The following is a 19,378-nucleotide window of genomic DNA, read 5'->3' on the forward strand; positions in this document are numbered from 1 at the left end:
TAATATTTTCTATTAATCGTTTTTGTTCAGTTTATATTCATTATTGTAGTTTTTTAATCTATTGCTGCTGGCTTCTTAATGCGGTTTTAAATTTGATGCAAGGAAATAACTATCAATTTTTTTTATTATTAAAATTTGTTTGTCAGCATATATGCACATATATATGTAGCACGTGCGCGAGGATTATTAAAAATTTTACCGGTTATTAGAAAATATTCATAAATTATTTTATCAAAATTATCGGCACATCTATCTGTCCAGCCAAGCGTCTTTGGACATAATGAGACCGTACCTTCAAGAAGCCCAACTTATTTCTTCTACAAGCGAATTAAGTAATTTTAAATTATTGTACTTGAATAAGACTTATATTTAACAATAATAAAAGAAAAATTAAAAAAAAAAAATTATTATTATAAGGAATGGAAACTCAGCATGTAAGTCTAAATGTTAGCTCAATTCAAAAGTTTTTATATTAGAAACACCGATTACGTTCAATATAGTTCCTTTAACTGCCTTTCTGCTAGCTTAGCTTCACCAATGTGAGTTCTATTAGAATGTCAGTCCTTTTTACTTTTCAAGTCTTCCGTATATTGTACTGGCACATTCAGGGCAGCACTGGGGCAAGTTTTACATGCTCCTTTGCCCCCTTCCCAGTTTAGTGATATTATAACCCTTTGCAGGAGTAGAAGGCTATACTGGCCTTCTTTAGCCGATTTTCAATGTGTAGCTTCCAATGAAGTTTGGAGTCAAGTATCACTCCAAGATACCTAACTTTGGATAAGGCGAAGAATGTGTGTGTATCACTTTTCGGCAACGAATTCCGGGTTCGAAGGATGGCTAAGTTGTCTAGTAATGCTCTACCGATGCCTATCGAAGCTTAGTATTGGTGGAATGAGCCCGAGGCCACCCATTCTTTTGTAACTCCTTTTTTATTTAAAAAGTTTAGTTAGGAATTTTCATTTAGGTCAAGTACTAATTGTTGTGTGTTTCACCTGGAAAAAGAATTGGCCCATCTTCAGGAACGACTTGTGAAACTGGATAAATTCTAATCCAACGTCAATAGAATACTTTCTGAGGAGCATTTTAAATAAACAATATTTTTTCTAAATAAAATATTTCTTTTCTAGTGTCGACGATGCTAATAAAACATTTTCTGAATTACTCTTAACTATCTTAAATACAACACTACGTAAGTTAGGAGCCAACAACTGTGTCCAATGAATCAATTTAGATTCTAACACATTGCCACACCCAATAGAGCTGTATAGAGCTTTAATATTAAAATACATACATCATATTATATTATTTCCAACATTTTTCTTTAAATGTACACATTCACCTTAAGACTGAATCTCTCTATTACTTTTCGTTTATTCGCTTACAAATTCAACTTCCAAGTGAATACACTCTGCTTATATGCATTTCTTTAATAGCTATCGTAATTTCTAGATCTGGCAGCTCGAATCTTCGGGCGAGTTCTGTTGTAGCAGCAGATTACTAAACCCCGTCTGTGCGATGTAGTCACCTGTCATTTCGTCTAACTCATCTAGCGGTAGACCCAGAAAGCGTGCTCAGACGCTATCTGCTGTCGCCATCAAGACTTTCATGTTTTTGTTTTGGCATCTCGTTCGCTATTGTTGCCAATCGTTTCGCGAAACACCATTCAGAGAACCTTAACGCTATCATGGTAAAATTTACAATTTGGCTTATTCTCAGTGATAAACTCAAATTTGTAGCACTGCCGACTAAGTTTTTTTTTTTGTCAATGTATTTAAATATTGTCTGGCGTCATTGTGCCGTCAATAAACAGCAAGCCTCCTACTCCTTTATTTGAAAAGCACCCCCAAACCATAACGGAAATTTTCCCAAATTTTACCGTGGAATTATATTTCGATTTTGTAAAGCTGTCAATAGCTTGCACAATACTCTAATCAGTCTCCATTGCATTATCTTTGTCTCGTCGCAATAATCTCCTGGGTCGGAAATGTGGTTCAAAGCCAAAGACAGGCGTTTTTCTACATTTTGTGCAGAGAGCAATGGATCTCGCTGAATATATTTGGTACAGTATGGCTTGACGCACTGCTTCATGAGAAACAACAATACCACACTCCTCGTTAAGCTCCATTGCAAGTGTTCTCAAGGAAATTCGCGGCTTTGATCCAATTTTCGGATCATCAAGCCTTTTGCACGTCCAGTAATTTTAGTTTTAGGCCCACTCGCACGCTCTTGCTCTAATCTACCCTCTTTTTTGTAATTGCGTAACATCAAAGGATAATCTTTTGCTAGGCATTTTAAAAACAATTTTTCACTAAATGATACAACGAAAGCATCAAAATGATCCTTGAAAAGCATAGATACCGGTAAATCGCAGTTAATCGCGCAACACATTCTAAAGAAATCGAAAAAAAAACAAAATATAAAAGCAGTGTTAATTTTTTTTTGCATTAATTGTTTTTCCAAAGAATTAAAAGTTTTTTTTATTAATTCCCTTCAATTTGCTGTGAATAAATATAAATCTGTACAAAAATAAGTTAAAGATAAACAAAGAGTGCTATTTTTTATATTAAATTCTAAAAACTTAAATTATTTTCTATGTCAAAACTCATTCTTGACATACTGTATGCACGTATGTATGCGCGTTTATCTTTCTGCACCGATGTTAATATGTTTTTTTAACGCTAAAAAATAATAAATGATATGCTTTATTTTTTCCAAAATATTCTCTTTGGAGTCACTGTACTTCTTTCTACATTCGCTTGAACCAATTTGCAAAGCACTTGCCATTCACAAGTGGATATTTCCGACACGAGCCTTCAAACAGCTTCTTCAGGCGTTATAAAACAAACAAATAGTTGTGCACACTCAGAATTGACTGTTTTAAGTCTCTACAGTTCCAAAATGACTAGATTTTGGGAAAAAAGACGCGACCATTTGCTTTGAGATACTTCTTTCGCGAACAACTCTAGCTTGCCCGTTTCAATTAAGCTTGCCTTGCATAGATCCTAGTTTCGTCATGATTTCATAGACGTATTGTAAAACGCGGCTTAATTTCTCACCATTTCCTTACACCAATCGACATACTCGTACATAAGTCCATTTTTGGGCAATTGTCAAATTACGCGATGGCCTCGAATTTATGCTGGTCCCACTAATACCCAAGGATGCCTCCATCTCATCATCGATTGCTTCTGGCCCAATAACCCTTTCTGAAGTCCTTAACGAAATTCATCCCGCAAGAATCGACGTTTGCGTTTAATAGTGTTACACAGTGGCTAAGTGTAGTACCAAAAATTTCAACGCCAAAGTTCGAAGTGAGTTGATCAATACACTCCTATTTTCATAATCCACGTCAAAAATTGTACTAAATCGGACGAAATTATGACGACTTAAATCCAACTTTCGGGCGAGACGAATTTTTCAACTCATTGAAAAAAGAACAAGTAAAGGTCGTAAACGAAAACTTTATACATACATATGTAAGTTTATCCTAAAAAATACCAAAATTCTCGAATTACAGGTTATTGTTGTTTTAACAGTAATGGTAGCCCCGTCAGTGTAGAGCATATCCACCGGTCGTCTTCGTCTAGCTCATCTAGGGGTAGGCCCAGGAAGCATGCTGTTTCGACAGGTTGGGCCCAGAGGGTTAGGGGTGTTAGATGAGTCGGTTTTAGGGGGCATGTGAAGAGGTGCTTAGTGTCGTGCGGGGTACCTTCACATGCCGGACATGTGTTTGGAATGTCGGGGTCAATTCTGGATATTAACCTGCTACAGTATCCAGAACGTAGTTGTGCCAGTGTTACACGAGTCTCACGCGGAAGCTGGAGCTCTTCGTCTGCAATAGGTGGTGGTTGGACTCCGATTACGGCATTCACAGGACGGGAGCTCATGAAGGTGGTGACGGTGTCCCGGTGGATGTCGTTTATTAACTGTCTAAATACTGTCCGGTCCAGTAGATTGCGGTCAGTTTTGTCCTGAATTTCGTCAGCGTAGTCTAAAAGGTGTCTCCTGACGTGCCTGAGAGGCGGCTCAGGCTCAAGCAGGTGTCTGGGGGGGTGAAACCTGCGGTAACATCCAAGCAGGAACTGCTTGCTGAGCAGTTTGTTATACTCCACTACTGGGAGCATTTGTGCCTCGTTATGCAGGTGTTGAATGGGGGACATCAGGAGGCAACCGGTCGGTGTCCGAATGGCAGTATTTTGACATGTCTGTAGCTTTATCCACTGCGTGTCACTAGTTCCAGGCGACCAGACAGGCGCAGCATAGTTCAGAACCGGCCGACCAATTGCCTTAAATGTCGAAAGCAACAGTTCTTTGTCTTTGCCCCAAGTGCTGCCGGCAAGCGATTTGAGGACCTTGTTGCGATTTTGGACTTTAGTGGCAATTGCGGTTATGTGCGCAGAGAAGGAGAGCAAGCTGTCAAAGGTTACACCCAAAATTTTGGGGTTGTTTACCGACGGAATTGGTGTGTCGTCGAATTTTACCTTAGGAGACAGCTTGACCTCCTTTATCCAGGTGGTAAAGAGGGTCGCCGTGGACTTGGTGGGGGAAAGTTGGAGATTCCTCGCAGTGAAAAAGAGAGAAAGGTCGGTGAGGTAGTTGTTCACTTTGGAACACAGGCCATCGATGTCATTGCCCGACGCCATTATCGTACAGTCGTCAGCGTATGAGATCAGGGAAACTCCCGCTGGTGGTTGGGGGAGCTTCGAGATATAGAAGTTGAGCAGCAAGGGAGAAAGGACACCACCCTGCGGTACACCTTGCTTAATCTTCTCTGCTTTGATGTTTGATCTCGAAAAATCACTGACGAGTGCCGACCGCTCAGGTAGTTTGCGGACCACCTCTTCAGCCCTGGCGGGAGTGTCGACTGATAAATATCATCTAGTAGCGTGGAATGGCTGACTGTGTCGAAAGCCTTCTTCAGGTCCAACGCTACTAGGACAGTCCTCTCGCAGGAGCGGTTTTGGTTAAGCCGGCGGTTTATCTGATTGAAGAGCCTTGTGAGAAATTCTACTCCCAAAGGTCCCAGATGCTTCAGCATCAGCGCGTTTAGTCCGTTAGGGCCAATGGCTTTTGATGTTTTTGATTTGTTGATGGCCCCTGAACCTCATCACCGGAGAAAACAAGTGGCGCACTGTCATTCGTCAGCTTGTGCAGCCTTCTGGTAGCATGACGTTGGTGGTCAACCCATTTAGTCCGCTTCTGTTGATTTACCAGTTGCCGGATCTCCAAATTGAGATCCCTTATGCGGGGATCCCCGCGATCGGCCTGGCGTAGGTGGTCACGCTCGTTTGCCAAGCTGACTGCTTCGGCTGGGAAATGGGGACGAATGTCCATAAAACTTCCAGCTGGAATGAAGCGAGCCGCAGCAGCTGTGAGAACCTTGCGGAATGCGCGTTCGCCTACGCGCACATCAGTGGGGATGCGAAGAGCGGCGAAGGCGTCCTCGGTGAATTCCGTGAAGCCGGCCCAATTAGCTTTTTTAAAGTTAAAATAGGACCGGTGGTCGCGGAAACAAAGTCAGCAGGTATCTCAATCGAGACGATAATGGGCAAGTGGTCTGATGCAAGCGATAGCATAGGTCGCCACGTTATGCTATTTATCAGACCCGCGCTAGCTATTCTTAGGTCAGGCGAGCTGCTGCAATTGCCCACTACCCTGGTGGGGGCATCGTCGTCACAGTGCTGAATGTCGAATCGTCTATCTGCTCTGCCTACGATCATTTGGCAGGCTTGAATGCCAAAGATCGTGATGCGCATTGAAGTCACCTACAACCAATCGGTTTTCACCTCTGATGAGCGCACCTATATCAGGGTGATATCCTGCCGGGCAACAGGTGACAGGGGGTATATAGACGTTAAATATTTCGAGCTCGGAATCGCCTGTCCGGACAGCTACGCCTTGACATTCTAAGGTGCTGCCCCTGCGGCCGATGCCTTCATCGGTGAGACGATACTGCAATGTGTGGTGGACTATAAACGCTAGGCCACCACCATTGTCTCGCTCGCGATCGTGTCTGTGCACGTTATAGCCATCCCTGGTGATCAGAGAGGACCCAGCTTGCAGCTTGGTTTCGTGGACCGCAGCTATTTTAATACTGTGTCGGCTCATAAAGTCAACTATCTCGTCGACCTTGCTCGTGAGTCGAATTACAGGTTACCACGAGCAGTGGTGTACAAGCGCAAAACATAAAATCCAGCCCTGGTTTTTTTAACTTAATTAATTCGTACACTCGCATGCTTCCACTACTGTTGAGTGTCTTTACTATCTGTTTTTGTTGTTGTAGCAGCACAAACATACCCCGTATGTGCCTGGGAATGCTGCTGGAGGGACAGCAGCCCACACAGACAATACCGTAGAATCGACTGTCTGCATGTGACCTTCTATTTTCGCTTTGTTTTGCATATTTTTACTTAATGGTATTTTACGTAATTTATCGTACACAGCTTTTGTTCAATTTCATTCATAGTAATATTTTATTATTGCGGTAGTTGTAGGAAGCGGACATGAAATTAGTAGTGGTGTATAATTATATCAAAATATGAGTAATCAAGTGGTATACAGATGTATCTCAAAAAACCGTAAATGAATTAACTTTGATTTTGAACTTTTTTGCATCAAATTTTATGAAAAATATGTTGTTATTCATCATCAATAATCCGGCACTCCAGTACTCCGCACGGCCTCGTGATTCTGGCTGCCGATTACCGAGATAGCACTGTTCATCTTTACGTGGCATTTAAAAAATATGTTTACAAATTGTTGATACATGCTAGTTTAGATCTATGCAAGCATTGTAAATGATGCTCTTTGTTGGACGGAATGATTTAGGTTAAGGTTTTAACCTAGAATTTAAATTTACTAGGTATTCGTATAAAAGTACAAATGTTTAAAAGTACACTTTAAAAAACAGTACGCTGATATAAAGATATGTTGACGCATTAACAAAGTTTGTACTATGTCTAATTGTCTTGATGCGCTTTCGTCTTAATATATAAATTTTCATTTTAAATTGTATTCGAGTAAGATATTTTGTAATTATAGCATTCATAAATTTTCCTCAGGCATAACTAATCTCGTGCTCATAGCTCTTTCCATCCCATTCGTGATTATCGGGAAGGGCATGATGGCGCAAACCACAGAGGCGTGGCCCAAACCGCAATATTACAATAATCACACCTACAATAAAGAGTGCAAGAGCAGCTACAGCTGGATAGAGCAATATGAAAGCCATTTTTTTAATTGGTGCTTTAAATGTCACTTTCGCGCTTCTGCAATTCTACGTATTCCTCTCGTTGTTGCTGCTGCTGTAAAGTACGGCCTTCAGGACGCGGTGGACGTTGTTGATGCAATTGATGTGAATGTGGTTCAATATGAGGCTGCAAATCCGGCTGATATACTGGGGCTTCCTGTGCTTCGATATCTTCACTGAAGATTTGTGGCTTCGGCTGAAAAAAAATCAAATTGCCCACATATTACTAAAAAATATAGGTATTTCAAGTGTTCTAATCTTTGTGATACAAAAATAATCCATCTCCCTTAATTTTTAATATATTTCTTAATGTTGATATAAAAAAGATATTCATAATACTTTGGTACTCATTAGTATTCATATCAATTTCGTATTAATCAAAGATACCTTCTTTTAAGATTTAAAGGTATGCTCGAGGGGACTTTTTTCTTAGCATTATATTATATGAAGAATCCGAATCTGCTAGAAACAATGTCGAAAACAAATTGCCCGCCTTAGAGTGCATATATAGAAATTACATTCCAGTAGCGATTGTAATACATAACTACATACATACGTAAATGTGTTATAAAATATTTACAATTAACTAATAACTATAACAAACATTATAATTAATTGAAAGACTTACATAGAATTTTTCAAAATAGGAGGCGTCTTTTAGCTCAGTAAAATCCAAGGGAGGTTGCAAGTGTGGTGTAGCTGACCAAATAGAAACCAGCCAGCGATTGCCTGTTAACCCATTTTATTAATAATATTAAAATAGTTTAAAAATTGATTTAGAACCTGTATGCCTATCTTGCCAGTATTTGCGATGTCTTGAGCAACACCCTAAGACAATATTTATTATAATAATGGAAACAAGAACAACAGTGCAAACAGCGATGGTCACATAAAAAGGAGAAAAATTTCCATATATATGTCCAGTGAAATACGGATTCTTTTCATATGCCGTACGTTCCTCAATAGTTGACATAGTCAATCCAACGTAGTAATCAAGAGCTCGTTTCTAGTATTGTGGAAGAGATGTTGAGGTTTATCTGCAGTCCAGCTCAATACTTCACTTCATAGGCACAAATATGGTGGTCATTGGCTTCAAAAGACACAAAATATATATATATGTATATGGAAATTATATACATACATATGTTATTAGTTCCAAAATTGGGTGTGGCGCTCTCTTAAATAAAATTGCCTAAAAGAAATGCTTCGCCCATACCCATCAAACTAACTTCAATAATATTTTTTATTTCAAATTATAAAGAATAAATAAATATAATAATTTTATACGAAAATTGTAAACTCACATAATTCGGTTAAAGTAAAGCAACGCCCTTTCCTATTCTTACTATCGAATACTATTAAGTAAACAGAAAACTTATCGTCAAGTATCGATACGATACTATGTGTCGTGATCGATAAAATATTTATTTCCGTTCAATGAAATGTGGATTCCAAGATAACAATAGGGATTTTCATCCAAGGTAGCGAAAATTGTATTCAATATTCGTTAACCTTGGCCTTGTATTTAATTTTTGTAAACTTTCTGATTTACTGAATAAAATTTTATCTACTGATTGGGTTATAAACAATAATTTTAAGGAATTTAGCTAACAACTAACAGATTTGGGTTATTATACACTTATTCGCCGTTAGACATAGCAAGAATGAAAATATAGAATTTAGTGTATTTTATATAAATTGATTTATGTTAAGCGAAACACCAATCAGACACACCATTTTTTTCTGCATATATAAAATCAGCTGATTTATAAAATTCATAATCATTTTAATAAGAAAGAAGGTGCGTTCACAATTAGACATTTTAATGATTAACGGATTATAACGAACTGCGAATGTTCGCAAACTAAATAGCGACTGGCAAAAACACCGAATTAACGAGAGATCAAAATAAAAACATGAATTCACATGCAAGAGTGATAAAATACAAGATTGCGCCTTCCGAATCCCGTGTCGTAAGAATCCATGAATAAACAAACAAAAGGAAGGCGAATTACTTATTTTTGAAGAGGAAGAGTAGGCGAAAACAATGGAAACAACCAAACACAAACATACGCACACTAACACACACTTTCTTGCCACGGCGTCTTCCGCTTAAAAACGCAAATAAACTACATTTGGAGGTTTTATATTAATTTGTGGTTTCACAATTTAACACATGGTGCTTTGTTTCCATTAGTTTGTTTAATTAAAATCTTCAAATCACAATATTGATTTACGTGTCATTCAACCGTCTCAAAAGCAGTCAATTACAAACTGCAAATATTTTGCCATGTACGAATATCAGAAGAGTGCATTTGCGATTTAAATTATAAATCGTAAAGCTTTCACGGCTACGAAAATAGGAGCACGCCTCACACCTTGACCAGAATTGTAGTGGACACCGGGTAACGGGTTGACAGGTACCCGATGTCAAATTTAGAACATATTTAATAGCATGAAATTGCACAGAATTACAGTGGGGACGGATTTCTTGCCATCGTTTATTTTTAAGTGTTGCTCCTCTATTTACTGATGACAATTCATTTTTTTGCAAGCAACAGCACTCAAATAATATTCGATTTGCAAAATAAACCCTTCAAATTATCTTTAATTTAGAGGAAGTTTTGTTTTGTGTCAATGAGTTGCTTCACAAATACAGCAAACGAAAATATTTCACTAAAGAATTTATTTTATTGTAAACACAAGATGTCAACTGAAAACAATTCCATCGCAATTGCGTTTAGCAGACCTAATTTATAATCATTACTTTTGAAATACTTAAAAAAACTTGTTTCTGTGCTACCTTATGGTTTTATATAACTTGGTAACCCTTCTTAATTTAATTTCGTTTATTTTATTTTTCTCCATTTTCGTACTATCAGCTGCATGTTTGCACCTAATTAGAAAAATGTTGAACCGGGGGAATATATTTGCTTGTGCATTGTTGATATTTGTCACATTATCGTCCAACGCTGCAGTAACTTTGTCGCCGGTCGAGTGTCCAGGAAAAGATGTGAACGAAATACGACAACAAGCTGACCAATTTGAGATATCATTCCTTTTCTATCATGTTACTTGGAGTGATGACAGCCAAGCAGCTCGCCTAGTGTACAACCACATTGCAGAAATTTACCGAGAGAGGATATATTTTGCGGCCATTGACTGCTTTCATCTTGCATGCAACTGCAGCAAAACACATCCACTATCTATTGGCTCGGGGTCTCCAAACAGATGGCCAACCATGGTAATACGTTATGGTCATCATATTTCTTTGCAGTATAATGGAGAATGGAGTTGTGAAGCTCTTCAACGTTTCATTAACTCTCTATTTATGCCCGTAGAAAGATTGCATGCAAAAGAAGAATTAAAACAGTTGACGATGCATAGAGATGCTGTAGTTTTAGGTATTTTCGGCGATGCATCACAACTAGAGTATCGAATGTTTGCAAGTGCTGGAATAAAATGGCTTGAAACCGATCCAGAGTACAGTTTTCGATTCGCAACAGCATTTGGTGCGGCAGCGGACGATATTTTGCCTAGGGGGAACAATACGAATCAGCTTAATCCTCAACTGTTACTTATAACCAGCAAAGGAATAGATGTAGCGCCTTCCGAGTGGAACGTTAGCAATATTGTTTTATGGTTGCAAACAGAATTTGTACGATCACTGAGTATTTTGTACAGTTATAATTCACCAAAAAGCCTAACACTACATTTACACTTATCGCCAGTATTGGCTATAATTGCAAATGATTATTTCTACGAATATATGTATAATCTAACGAACCCCGAAGTTTCTGTAAATAAGATCAGCTCTACAAACTCTTTGCGCCGAAAACTTGTTCAAGCTCAAGAGGTTCGATATGTGCAATACACATTAGAGAAAAAGGAACTATTAAATCCGTTAACCTGTCTCGCTAAAGAGTACGCCAGTTACTGGAATTTTCGGTATTACTACGCTTTAAACAACTATCTTAAAAAGATTGTATGTGGTTTAGGGCGGAATTGCTATGGGCAAGACTTGGCCTCAGTAGCCAACGCGCATGAATTGTGTTTAAGTAAAACTCAGAATGGTTCGCCTACTAGCAAAATTGCGGCTGCAAAATATTTGAAGAAATTTGTTGAAAACAATTGGCATGAATTCAAATCTGAACAAAACCAGTCATTATCCGTTGTTATTTTGGATAACGCGAGACATTTGGACTTTTTGCATACCCAAGGAATTCCGCATGCAGATGTAAATTCCGTTGTAACACTGATGATCGCAGACCGATTAAAGGAGAGTGTTTTCGTGACCCAAGATATGTTCACATACGATGCATTGCGGCAGTTTGTTCGAAACTATTACAGTAAAAATCTGGTGGCACATAAAAGAAATAGTCCCTTCAATACAAAACATACTTCGTCACGCACCAAGATTTTTCTTGAAAATGTAAATAACGAAATGCTTCTTAAAATAATCGAACTAAGCAATTTAACAACCATTGCATTATTCTATTCTCCACAATGTGTGTTTTCGACACTCGCCTCTCAAGCACTTATACAATTGTCAGCTACATTGGACGACTCGTCAGGAATTCAAATAATTCGAATAAATACCCAGTATAATGATTTACCGTGGGAGTTTAAAATACCATCCACGCCCACGCTGATTGTTTTTCCCCGTGGACGTGCGTCCGATTCTCGAGTATTTCCCAATCGATTGAAAATCAATGTGCGTAATGTCTTTAGCTTTGTTTTAGCTCAAATGGAAACAGTGGATCAATTGAAAGCATTACTAAGCTGTTGTAGGCGACGCAAATTGCATTCGCTTCATATGCGAAAATGTTACCAGTACGTAAGGGCATTGGCTACCAAACATATCTCACGGAACATGGAACTGCGAAAGATTGCTGAAACTCATCACATAAAGAAGCAAATGGAAGAATGGAATGTTGTGAAATTGGAATTAAAAGCAATTTTCCCCCTCTATTAAAAAAATACGTATATGTATATTTTTTATTTGATATCAGATGTTGTGATGTGTACAAAACTAAGCTAACGGATATAGCATATAGTGGATCGGAATAGGGAGATCTCGACACTTAAATTTTTGATTCTGTAGTTTCGTGTAATTTTTAATCAGATTTCAATAGAAAATGATCTCGTGATCGAAAAAGTAGTAAAAAGGTGCAGTTAAGAGGAACGATGTAATTTTATTTTGTAAGTGGTGGCACAAGAGCAGTTGATTTTGCGATTTGGTGTTTTGGATGCCAAAGTTGCCTGTTTCTTTGATAACCTTGTCATGGAGATTTTAATAAACACCGAGTTGGAAAAACAAAATACATGTACATGTTGTTGCTCCAGCTCTCTGCCAGTTTTTAAACTCGCGAACTAAGCAAATCAATACAAGGTGGTATTGTTTCATCGGCTAATTGGTAAATGACTGTCAAATCCTTTAGTAAAAAATAGCAGAAAAACTTGACAAAAACTCGCTAGATTCATATATTTGTTCAATATCTCCAGCACGTATACTCAGACCAAGAAAATTAAGAAACCCAGTTAGTGCCGACCCAAGACTGATAGAATACAAGATTGTTCTGAATTCGCTGTGTGGTAAGAATCCAAGAATAAACAAACAAAAGGAAGGAGAATCACTCATATGTGAATACGAGTAGGCGAAAGTAATAGGAGCAACCAAACACAGAAATGTGCGCGCGTACACATACTTTCTGACACGGCGTCTTCTGCATAAAAAGTCGAACAAACTGCATGTATAGGCTTTATATTAATTTGTGCTTTCATAATTTAACACACGTCCCTGCGTTTCCATTAGTTTGTTTATTTTACACAAATAATATTACCAAGCTATTCACTGAATGTTTACAACCATATAATTTCCCTTCATTTTATTTATATGTTTTGTATTGGTAAGGGAGCTGATGTCAGACTTAAAATCGCCAAAAATAAAGTAACTGCTTTGTTAAGGCGCCACCTTAAGTACTCAATTCGCCTTGATGTTGTGCTATGTTCCCACCACAGGTAATTCCCTATCACATAGGTAATTCACTTCTTAATTACCTAGCGAATTACGAGCAAATCGTCGTCTTATCTAATTTTTATCAGAAATTTAGCAAAATTGGCTGTTAAACCCAAGCGATAGAGTAAACCAAAAGAATTAAACAAGCTTAACAAATGTTGAATAAAAACATTGCTACAAAATTATTATGTCGAGGAGATTACTGAATACCTCAAGAAATTAGGGGAAACCAAACTGTCTTCTGAGGAGGACACCTTCACGAGAAGCAGTTGCAAGTACAGTAGGTTCTGTTTTTATGCGGCTTTTTTTTATGCGATTTTGAAATAGTGCGGTTTTTTTTTTAATTACAAAATGCATGTCGACCTATCAGGAATTGTACATATAAACAAGATTCTAAACCAGGTAAGCAAAAACTCATCACAGATTACATCAGAAATGCTAACCCTACAAGTATGGAAGATATATAAAGATATAATTTTCAAAGATACAATATTTTGTTTATGCGATTTTATTTAATTATTTCAGATTCATGCGGTCTATGGAACGTATCTATAGTTATAATATGGGACTAGTGCCCTTTTTTTATTACATTATTTCGGATTTATGCGGTTCTTAGCACTTTTGAAACGTATCTATAGTTTTACTATAGAACTAGTAGCTTTTTTTATGCTGTTTTTTTTTTATGCTGTTTCTTGCGGAACGTATCTACCGCATAAAAACAGAACCTACTGTATTGAAGCATTGCATCTTCTAAATACTATGAAGTTATCCTTTTGGGTTTTGCCTCTATTGCGGAAAACACAAATCTTCGGTTACAGAATTCGTGTACAATTTGTAAAAGTATTTGGCTGTTATATTCTCTCCCTATACACCCATAAGCACCCTTTCGCCAGCCTGTGTAGCTCTTGCATGTAATCTATCATCCTTGATAATTATACACAAAATAATACAAAACAGATAACAAGAATAAGGAGAACTGCTAAAGTGAATTACGAATGCGGCGTGGAAACATAGCATTAGACTTTCTCCGGTCGAGTCCTAGTTAACTTGTTTCTTTTATTACTTTTGTTTATGGAGCAATTTAAATAAGCAAAACTTTACCAAACTGTTTTCAGATATATGAAATATATATGGATATAGAAAATGTCTTCTCGAAATAAATATACTTCAGATAAATTGAATGTTATAGACAAAAAAACATTTGAGTGTATTCAACGCCATCAGAACACAGTAAACAATGGGCAGTTCCGTAAAATCCGCAATGCAAAATATCGAAAAAAGGGCGCTATATCAGGAAGAGATAGTTCTACTTTTAATTTGATGCAGTTTCTTACAAAAACCACCAAACAAAAACAAAATAAACTTAGAAGTCGCACTCTCTGTAAAACAGGGTGCCGTACAGATAAGACATGGAGAAAACGGGGTAAGACGAGGGAGGGTGGCAAACGGAAAAAGTGCTCCAGGTTAAAGAAAGCTATCTTACGGTACAGAGATCAAAAAACACATATGGGATCAAATACGGTAGACAGCTCTGAATTATTAAAAGAAACTTTGGAGAAAATCTCAACTTTGACCATTGATTCTAAAGACTGTAAAAAGAATGAGGAGCGTGTCAAGTCTAAACAAGACTCGAAAAATTTGCATTCTAGACGATTTCGAAGGTATGTACATATGCAAAAATATTTTTTCACATTTCACCAAATTTTTCTCACTAAAATGTGTGCCAGAAAGATCGGGAAGGAATGTGTGGGTGATTTTGCTTAGACCCACTTTGACGCGTTTCCTTCGTAAACAAAAGTGGAACTACATAGATATGTAAATGTTATTTTTTGATAAGCGAATATATTTCACCTCGTGTCTCCTTTCGGCTACAAATCCAACAATAACAGATTACAAAAAGCAACCACTGCCGGGTATAAATCCAAAATCAAGTAAAAAAACAAAAATACTCTTTTATTTCTCGTTCTGGTGGAGTTCTCCCTTAGAAGTTCTAAAGTAGTACAAAATTAATTTTATTTTTCCGAACTCATGTCATAAGTACTCTTTTTTTCGCATTGAAAAATCTCACTTCCAGTTCTGCTAGGCCGATAAACTAGTTTATGAAGCTCATAGAGCACTGGCGGCGTCATCGGTCCTTATTTCTTTCGAAATGTGAAAGGAGCTGCCGTTACAGTGAATGGTGGGCGTATCGAGCCATCCTTCCAAAACTGAATCAGCTAAACATCAACATTTGTTTCCATCAAGACGCTGTAACTTGCCATACAGTGCGCTTAACAATCGATGTACTGCAATATTCAAGCCACCATTGACGCGGTATGTGAAAAATTGGTCTGACCGAATGGACCGTGCAAGTCGTAGCCTACGCATATCAAAAAATAAATGACATAAAATTGTGTACCACATTATAATAAAAAAAGTCATTCAACCAAAATATTTGTGTTTTGTATTATCATTTGAGGTTCTCGAGCTCCTAAAAAACACCCGATACTTGTATATTTAAGGCTTTGTAATTAGTTTCCGCATTTTTACAATATTTTCAGTTATTGTGACAACTGCACCACCCCTCTCTTAGCTGAACTTTCGGAGAAATTGCTTCGCGAACTAGATCGCTTCCATAAGCGCGCCATATCTCAAAATGCAATAAAAGCGCATGCCCACCGACGTTTCGTTGTAGGATTTCGTGAAGCTCAGTGCTTTCTACTTGTAAAAAAAGTTAAGCTGGTTATCATTGCACCAGACTGCGAAATCTGTGACGGCGCAGGTAAATTCAATGCGATTTCAGTTCAGTACGTATTTCCCACACTAGAGATATTTTTCAATTTGCAGATGGATTAGATGCCAAAATCTCTAATATTAAAAACCAGTGTCAACAGCAAAATATTCCTTATCTCTTTGCATTGCGTCGACGGCAATTAGCATACGCCTTATTTAAAAAGGCTCCAGTCAGTTGTGTTGCTGTACTTGATTACGATGGAGCACGTGAAATATATTCCAGTTTATTGGAGGCCCTGCAGAAGGCAAGACAAGCTTATGAAGAGCTCACTTCGACGCATCCAATCGATCCATAGGCCACCAATCAAAAATGATTTCTCAGCACAACTATAACTAAATATGGAGCAGTAGCTTAAATACATTTATTTACTAAATGTAGAAAGATCGCAACATTCTATATTCAGTTTAGAAATTTTAAAACAATTCAAAAAGCCTTATTTGCAAGTGTGTTTCGTCAACAAAGAAAAAAGACAAATATACTTTTTTAATACTACCAAAAAAATTATGCAATTTATTTTTGCTTCATTTTAATGTATGGATTTCTAATAAATGTAATTATGGTTCTTGTTAAATACTCCCATTTCCTGGTAAAAATCAAGGTTTCTCTAACATATCTTAAAATTAAATTAGCAAAAAATCTCATAGATTAATAATTTTGCATCAGAAACTTAATCCGGAACAGATGCTATTAGATATGAGGGTATATTTAAAAAAAAAAAAAAGAAATATAACAAAATATTAACAGGTTTCGTTTTTCCGAAATCGTCGATAAGCAATTTAGTTTCTTTTACGACGTTCCTCACGCTTACGTTCCTCCTGCAAAAATTTAAAAATAGTTGTATACAGATGATAATAAAATATTATAAAGTATTGTAATTCATAAAAATGTGTTTGTATACCCTTAGGTGCTGCGTTGAACTTTTTATTTAGGTATCACATCATTGGACTTGAATGCTTCTTTTAATTATAAAGTCTCAGTAATAAACTTCGCAGATCAGTAATTTATGAAAGCAAATGATGCTTAAGCTGAAATTATGTATACTTTTAAATTTTAGAGTGTGTGTAAAGTGCACTTCAAGAACAGCCTTGTCAAATGGGATACGTTTTAATCAAATAATTAACGTTCTAAATTTTAAATAATTCAATAGCCAAATCCTATATAAGCTCTTACTTTTAAGTACCAACAAACACCCAATTTCGCTACAAACACATTCAACGATTACACCTTACTGAATAATTTACCTTTTGCGTTAAAATAATTAATAAACGCCTAAACATGCTTAAAACATCAAAGAACAAATCCAAAGCATGTTGCACTACATCACGATTGCCTGCGCGACATTTTTCCACAATGTTTTGTGTATCAAAGACTACAAAAGCAGCCATTACAAATACTCCGACATACAGTTGGGCCTAAATGTAAAACAATATTAATTTATAAAGCAAAGATTCGTAGATACTTACAAGCAATTGTTATAACACTTACCAACTGAACAAAGTACGATTGGAAAAACATATTAAAAAGACTTAATATTGCCATGGTGTTGATAACACTGACTAGCAATCCGCCCAAATAAAGATATTTTCCACGTTCTGCTAGTAACGCACCCAATGAAAGCGAAACAAAAGTTATCACAGTGCCTGTTAGTGCTGTAATAATTATCGACGGGTTTATGCTTATTGTATACTGCATCAGCGGTCCCAATGTTTGGCCGGAACAAAAACCAAATGCCATTAACATGCTGAGGCGATTATAGTAATTTTTTCCATTATCTCTATAAAAATGTAGACCCAATACAAGCCCCAAAGAAGCCAGTGCTGCCAAAAGCCCAAGGTTTATAACGCCCCACAGCTGAAGCATTGCACCTACGGCAGTGCTTGCCGTTGCCGCTCCCAAAACCATATACACTTTGGCCAAATGGGTACGCACGTACGGCTCACTACGAAAAAAAAAATATATATTTCTTTTTTCAGTCATTTTAAAACTACATACGAGTATATATGAGGTTGGAAATATTAAAGTATGTTACTATTGTGACCGGCTATATAATATGTAAAAATGTGTGCGTATATGTAGGTCTGACGTGGTCCAATTTTCAAAAGGTAAGCTTACATTCGATTAATTATATTAATGTATATGTACGTCGTAGGAACTTTTAAAATCACGCACAAAAGTTCAAAAGTAAATTTCTTTTGTAAATATGTAAGTTTTACCTCGATCTACATATACATATATACATTTACGTACACGTATATGCCCAGACTAGAACTTTCGGTCCAAAACCTAAATTGTTAGCTGATACTCACTATTTGTCACCTAATCCATTAATGAATCCTTGGATTTTGTCTTGGAATGATGCATATGTCGCAGTCGCTGTCGCCATTTTGAGGCAGTGGCAAAACGTATTGCGAGATTTCTATCGAGGACACGTAGGGTTTAACTTCGGACAATTATTTTTCTGTTACTATGACTAAAAATTTATTGCTCTTTTGGTCTTCAAATATTTTGCTTTTTAAATATTTTGACAAAGAAATCTTATATTTTCCTCCAATAAAGTTTTCCACCTCAAAGTAATCGCAGAGTATTCTTCGTTCAAACACGATTCGTTTTTTCTAGATGTCTAGATGTTTTCGCCTTTATTGCCAAAATAAAACTACAACCATCTTCGAATGTCGAAATTGCCTTTTTATAATTTTTGCTTTACTCTTATTTCACTGGCGCCGTAGGGATGCCAGCCTTTTCAAAGATATATGTAGTTCTTAAACTGATTAATGTTCGTTGTAGCACTGCCATAAATTAAATTATGGACCTTGTTCAAGGCATGTAATAAATTTGCTAGTATTGCACTTATAAATATTGCTGCTGATACTTTTCTGATGTTTAGCTCTTATTTTGCATAGATAGGTGAAAGTGAATGTAAATAATAATAATGGAATTTCATAAAAATATTGTACTTGATAGTTCCGACATTGCATTCAATGCCTGTTTTATTTAATAAATACTACTGTGAATTTTAATGCTGATTACCAATTGTTTTCAGCACGACAAATATTGCGGCAGCTCATCAGACGAGTGTCAGCAATAAGCCATCAAAAAAGTAACAGGGTCGTAATATTGCTGTAATTATTGAATGCGGTGAACACACCTGTATACATGCAAATTGCGCGAATAGGCTCATTTGCTATAAATTCTCCTCATCATTCTCTATGCTTGCATAACACCTACTGTCACAAAGGAGTTTACAGATGTTAAATAAATTGGTACTTACTTTCATTATTGTCCAAAACTACCGATTTGTCATGACTGAGTTACCGATACCGAAATGCGCTTTGCTTCT

The 19,378-nt window shown here is 37.0% G+C and overlaps 5 protein-coding genes across 7 annotated transcripts; 2 read left to right on the forward strand and 3 right to left on the reverse strand.

Moving 5' to 3' along the window:
- Positions 1-6,806: 6,806 nt before the first annotated feature.
- On the reverse strand, positions 6,807-7,231 carry LOC129241993 (uncharacterized). The gene has a single exon (XM_054878553.1). It carries the CDS (start codon positions 7,229-7,231, stop codon positions 7,058-7,060), a length of 174 nt encoding a protein of 57 aa, XP_054734528.1. The 3' UTR covers positions 6,807-7,057.
- Positions 7,232-7,247: 16 nt separating this feature from the next.
- Positions 7,248-8,642, reverse strand: LOC129241992 (uncharacterized). Of its 2 annotated transcripts, none has more exons than XM_054878551.1 (4): positions 8,554-8,642; positions 8,033-8,339; positions 7,878-7,978; positions 7,248-7,445 (listed from the first exon to the last, which is right to left on the reverse strand). In XM_054878551.1, the coding sequence occupies exons 2-4, from the start codon at positions 8,220-8,222 to the stop codon at positions 7,248-7,250; spliced, it is 489 nt and encodes a 162-aa protein (XP_054734526.1). In that variant the 5' UTR covers positions 8,223-8,339; positions 8,554-8,642. The 2 variants fall into 2 exon arrangements, with proteins under 2 accessions (XP_054734526.1, XP_054734527.1); XM_054878552.1 differs by lacking the exon at positions 8,554-8,642 and adding an exon at positions 8,391-8,495.
- Positions 8,643-10,086: 1,444 nt separating this feature from the next.
- On the forward strand, positions 10,087-12,428 carry LOC129241994 (uncharacterized). The gene has a single exon (XM_054878554.1). It carries the CDS (start codon positions 10,158-10,160, stop codon positions 12,222-12,224), a length of 2,067 nt encoding a protein of 688 aa, XP_054734529.1. The 5' UTR covers positions 10,087-10,157; the 3' UTR covers positions 12,225-12,428.
- A 1,576-nt stretch (positions 12,429-14,004) lies between these two features.
- LOC129241997 (selenocysteine insertion sequence-binding protein 2) lies at positions 14,005-16,504 on the forward strand. Its single transcript, XM_054878560.1, has 3 exons — positions 14,005-14,929; positions 15,809-16,029; positions 16,095-16,504. The coding sequence occupies exons 1-3, from the start codon at positions 14,412-14,414 to the stop codon at positions 16,334-16,336; spliced, it is 981 nt and encodes a 326-aa protein (XP_054734535.1). The 5' UTR covers positions 14,005-14,411; the 3' UTR covers positions 16,337-16,504.
- A 13-nt stretch (positions 16,505-16,517) lies between these two features.
- Positions 16,518-18,709, reverse strand: LOC129241998 (bax inhibitor 1). 2 transcript variants are annotated; one of them, XR_008582165.1, is made up of 5 exons: positions 18,348-18,709; positions 17,527-17,980; positions 17,283-17,453; positions 16,940-17,066; positions 16,518-16,856 (listed from the first exon to the last, which is right to left on the reverse strand). XR_008582165.1 is itself a non-coding variant. In XM_054878561.1 (4 exons), exons 1-4 carry the CDS (start codon positions 18,422-18,424, stop codon positions 16,818-16,820), a joined length of 741 nt encoding a protein of 246 aa, XP_054734536.1. In that variant the 5' UTR covers positions 18,425-18,709; the 3' UTR covers positions 16,518-16,817. The 2 variants fall into 2 exon arrangements, 1 of the variants encoding a protein (XP_054734536.1); XM_054878561.1 differs by lacking the exon at positions 16,940-17,066.
- Between the last annotated feature and the right edge of the window lie 669 nt (positions 18,710-19,378).

Source organism: Anastrepha obliqua, chromosome 3, assembly GCF_027943255.1.
Source record: "Anastrepha obliqua isolate idAnaObli1 chromosome 3, idAnaObli1_1.0, whole genome shotgun sequence".
Taxonomy (NCBI): domain Eukaryota; kingdom Metazoa; phylum Arthropoda; class Insecta; order Diptera; family Tephritidae; genus Anastrepha; species Anastrepha obliqua.